Source organism: Orbicella franksi, chromosome 1 (genome assembly GCF_964199315.1).
Source record: "Orbicella franksi chromosome 1, jaOrbFran1.1, whole genome shotgun sequence".
Lineage (NCBI taxonomy): Eukaryota > Metazoa > Cnidaria > Anthozoa > Scleractinia > Merulinidae > Orbicella > Orbicella franksi.
The window spans coordinates 25062485-25067704 of record NC_138145.1 but is presented as its reverse complement, the minus strand read 5'-3'; the positions used below and the strand labels follow the sequence as shown (position 1 = coordinate 25067704).

Below are 5220 nucleotides of genomic sequence, written 5' to 3'. Positions count from 1 at the left end.
CATTCATCTCAATTCTCAAATCGTTATAGGAAGTACGACTTCTGGGAATTCATCAAGCCCACGAGCAAATTAAAACTATTCATTGAAAAACGTGCTTTTTCTAATGAGAAGAAAGCAGTATTTTTGAGACTGCTGCGAAAATACATGCTACCAGATGTGCACAGAACATTTATGTGTTTGTCAACTCTTGGTTCTCAACCCAAGATCAGACATTTGACATTTCTGACTACAAGGACTGGTTGTTTTGAGTAAGGAAGTATGTTTTTTCCCAATCAAAAGAAACATAACGTTTTTAAAATGATATTCCATTTACATGGTACTCTTTATTTTATCTGTAAGATAAAAGGTAAAATCACTCAATTCTAATATTTTGGCAAAGGAAAATACGATTATAAATAAATTCTAGCTATTCTTTTAAATGAAACACATGCTAACTGAGGATGTCTACAAAGTGAACGTCCATAATCCAACGGTTCACTCCTTGTTGTCCACTACAATAATATATTTACGAATCATTTTAGATAACCATTAATGTTATAAAAATTGTCTTTCTCCCACGAAACACACCGTTCTGTCTGTCAACATGCAGGCTGATTAAATCAGACCCTTTGTCGTAATATTCTTGCTTCAGGTCAACATATTTCTGTTTATTTCTGTCCCTTGCAGTTTGACTGCAGAATCTGCTCCAACACAGACCGTTTCCACGATAACAATCTTGGCTGTTTTCTGTATCTACAACTTTCATCGACAATGTTTAGCTAACAGAGTATGGTCATAGCTCTGTTACAAATGATGTAGCTTTCTTGTGACCAAAATATATCACCACTGCCTTTGTTATCTGAGTGTTTCTCATAATGAACTAAACATCACTTTCCTCTACTGGGATGCCATGGGTTAAAAGTACAAGCAGTTGCTCATTGATTCTAACTCTTCACATACAATACTGCAGCAAGGGTTCCAAGTCCAAGCGTTGTGTACAAAATGCCATTCCACCAACCCTTTTCCCTCTCATCTTGGAGGTCTTTGAATTGTTCATAAAATGCATCCTAAACATAGAGAAGAAATATTTCAAAGGTTAGAAAACAATAAATGAACTATAAACTATTGTTGTCAAGGTTTAAGGCAGGCATAGACGCATTTCTAAGAAACATTTAGCGCTGACCCAGGGAGCAAGAAAAAAAACCTGCATCTTATCACGCATGCATGATCATGCTACTTAAAATTGTTTCTGTAGTTAAACCTTGCACTCCAAAGACCAAGGAAACTGAATATGTTACAAGCAAATGTTTCGGTTTACATATTGCTAGGTGTAAAGAATGCTTTTAGCAATCCGAGGTTTTCCCTCTTGGGAATAGAACGAACATGCTTTCTAAAGCATTTATTTCCTTCTAAGAAACAATTGACATAGTTCGCATGGCCCAATACAAAAATCTACTTAGGAAAATATGCGAAATATGGAACACCCAAGGAAAGAAATTCAAAAGAGCCGCTTCTGACAACGAAGTTCGATATGTATTCTGAGTAAAAAGTACTGAGTTTTCTGCTCGCAAGAATCATCTAGACTGATACAAGAAACACTCAACATTATGATCTGCACGGCCTAAAAACGTGATCATCAGCGGAAGGGTGTTCTCATGTGATCTAAACGATCCCACCATTTTTGGTCAAAAACGCATCTTGTCTCGGGCAGGCCGCTATCAGTTAAATATTCTATTGCCATTCAATTTCACTTATCATCCAAAAAATCTTACTACTAAAAAAATGGTAAAAGGCATATAGGTTATGAATATTCACATCCCCTTCAGTTAAGTTTACACATCTGCACGTAATCGTTTTCCGTGCGAAAACGGAATTTATACCACACGAACATGGCTGAAATGCCCTCGCATAATCGCCTTTTGACAATGAGATATATCCTGTAGAATTTCCCAGAGTGATTCTAAACCCAGAATGACTAAATTGCTAAGACTTCCACCAAACAGCTGCCCTCATAAATTATTCACATTGTTTTCAGTTTATAATTTTGCGCCCTTCATTGAAACTTCCCGTGGGAAAAACCGAAATTTTCCGGCTCCTTCTTCCCGTTTATCAATTCCAAATCCTTCTCATTAGCTATATTAAGGCCTCATGGTGAAAAAGAAAGAAAAAACAGCCTCTATGTGCGATTTTTTCTTTCATTCATGTTTGATAATCAGAAGTGTGTTCATGTGGCAACTAGTAGGTTTCACATAACGTAAAATTACGCGAATAAATTAAGGAAACTTTCTGCTCACCCATCCTCCTGCTTTTCTTATCCATTCGGTAAAGGTTCTTTGGCAAACATACTCCGAAAGCCACCTCACCACGTCGTCGACAATATCGATCTCTTGCCGGCTGCAGAACGAAGCGACTTCGGCCGCGAAGCAGTACAAAACTACAATCCGGCCCCAGTTGATACCTGTGCTGAAAATTTCATCGGCAACAGTTCTAAAAGTGATTTCGGCCGTTGAAGCCCTGATGTCGAGCTTGTTACACATATTTTTCAGTAACGCTTCGTGCCTTGTTTCAATTTCGCTGCCAATCTTCCGGAGAGTAGCAGCAACTTTTGTATTCGCCCTGTACGTTTCCTTTCCCAGTTTGTTGAAATAAATATAATCGCCTACCAAGTCGTGAGCGATTTTTTCTTCTTGGGTTTTCATTCTTCGGCTCACAGATATGTTTGGAGTATGAGGAGCTTCTGCCGGTGCCATTTAAAAACGTTTCAATGAATGTACGATAAAAATCCTTTGGTCGTTACGAAATAGCTCTCTCGTCTCAGATGTGTTCCACGACAAAGACGCGATCCGTTTTATCAGTTCTCAAGGGAAGCATAGATGCAACGACCTGATTGGTCGATAAATTTAGAATGGCATCACTGAAATAACCCGTTGCTAACGACATAGAGGGACATTGCATTAGTGCCGAGGGCTTGACGTAAATGTGGCATTGTTTTCCGTCACGTACGAATAGGTATCCAGAAAAATCGATAAACGTTTCAGAAAACGACTGAAACCCAAACCAGGCTCTACACTGTAACAAATTTCGTATTTTTATGCAATTAGCACTATGTTTTAAATGGTGCTTAATTTAAGTGCAATTTCTAGAAATGAAGGATGATTGATTAAAATTCTGAGAAACGTTCTACCACCATCCGGTATCGTCAGTATTTTAATCTGGATTGTTTTGAATCATCTGCAGCGAAGCGTTGCGGAAACCCGAAGTTTCCTACCACTCTAGCTCTGCTTTCCGATCCTGTCTAGAGCGCGACCTAGTAGGCAGATCAGCAAACAAACTTTCCTTCGTTCGTGAGAAGATGGGGGCGAGGTAACCGGAGGCGAAGTTGTTGAAAAGTCATAATCATAAATAACTGTGTTATCTTTCCATGATAATCGTACCGTAGATCCAATTTATTCCCTTTACAGTAATACCGGCGATCGCGGGTCCGGTCTGAAACATTCCAGGCGAAAGAAAGAAAAAAGAAAGCTAGGGCCCTAAGGGAAGAAGAAAACAGCTCAGGCCTGATCTAGATTGCAGGTTGCAATGCGAATAACAAGGGCAAGTTTGCTGTTTATTTTGCATGCAACTTGTCAAGTCTTGCATCATTCCGTGCATGTAATGCCTGTGTAAACACAATAATACATTCATATGCAGATTACATAAGTAATATTGGAAATGTGGCTGAGCTGACTGAGAATGCTCGAAGAGCGAAATATATATCGAACGCCTGCGATTTTACACTTTTCGTTTTTTGTTTTTTGCTTTTTTAGCGTTTTGAAGTTATTTTAAGTTTGTCGAGCGTGTCAGTATAAAAGACTTGATGTCTTTTCTTCTCGTTTAGCACTGGGTTCACTAGGGAAATTGCAACAAAATTCATTTTCAATAGCAATCTTTTACATATAGTCGCCTTAAAAATGAATAGTTGTGATTTTTAGATATTAATACTTAAGCGCCCTCAAACTTTAAGGAGACAGGCGCTGTACAAATATTTTATTATCATTATTTATTATTAGAAAACCGAATCCTGTATTAATATTGTCCAGTTTCATCTCCAAGGGCGTTTCAGACCGGACGTATAAGCACAGTCTCAGCTAACAAATGTTTCGGTTTCTACATGTATTGTTTGAAGATTTGATTAAAAAAAAAAAAAATTAATACCGAGGCGTCTCCAGTCAAGTACATACATTATTAATTTGATATGAACGTCATTTCGCTTATGACGACAACCGCTGCCGACTGCTTGACTATTTATAGTTGTGGTACGCAAATCGTGCTCAATATTTCGCAATATTTGAGAATTGATAGAGATTTCTTTAATACCTCAAATGACGTACGGTCTTGAGACAGGTGCAGAGCCCTAAAATATCCTACAATGGTAATATTTCGGTTTCCCAGGAGATTGTAATTATCTGTATTTGTCGAGGTGGAAATCAAGGAGGTGTTTTTTTATTCGTGAAAATATATTACACTTTCTGTATTTTTTTATTTTCTAGCATGACGTTGAGACTTCAAGTAGTACCGCAGATATACGGTTTAGATTTTTTTATTGAAGTTTCGACCACCTGTGAATCTGCAAGATCAGTATTTTCATCCAATTTGTGTGTCTTTACGGCTACGGTTACGAAAAAATATCAGAAAAAATAATAACGAAGCTTGTGTGTATATAGTATGATCAGTACAATTCAAGCGGTTAGTCAAGTTCATTGTATCTATAGGCGAACAAAGCTTTGAATTAGAAAGTGGATAGTTTGACTGAAAAATATGATGTAACATAGTGTCTGTCGTAGCCGACAGGCCGATATAGTCAATACGTTTGTTGCTAGGAAAACACTAGACAACCACATTAACAAAGCTAGAAAATTAAAGTAATGAGACGCACAAGCTGATCATGAGGAAACAGAGATGCCGACACGAAATTTTACTGTGTGATTTTGTCAGCAATATTGACAACAAGCAAGTAAATACGCATGAAAAGAAGTAAAATTCTTCATAACATTCCAAAAAAACTACGAATGAATTGTTCCGAAACCAAGAATAAACGTTTTGATTTTAGAGTTTAATTAACGGATTTCAACGATTTTTGTGTGGCTTATATTATATTTTGTATACCACGCACGTTGTCAATGGCCATTGCCTGCGTCGCAGACGCCACATATATACCGCGGTTTGCTACATGAAGCTTATTTACAGGGAAATTTTCGTCTG

General features: G+C 37.7%; 1 protein-coding gene across 1 annotated transcript; it reads right to left on the bottom strand.

Annotated features, from left to right (window-relative positions):
- Positions 1-289: 289 nt before the first annotated feature.
- LOC145498450 (apoptosis regulator Bcl-2-like) lies at positions 290-2831 on the bottom strand. The gene is made up of 2 exons (XM_081478382.1): positions 2274-2831; positions 290-1046 (listed from the first exon to the last, which is right to left on the bottom strand). Exons 1-2 carry the CDS (start codon positions 2727-2729, stop codon positions 924-926), a joined length of 579 nt encoding a protein of 192 aa, XP_081334508.1. The 5' UTR covers positions 2730-2831; the 3' UTR covers positions 290-923.
- Positions 2832-5220: the final 2389 nt, after the last annotated feature.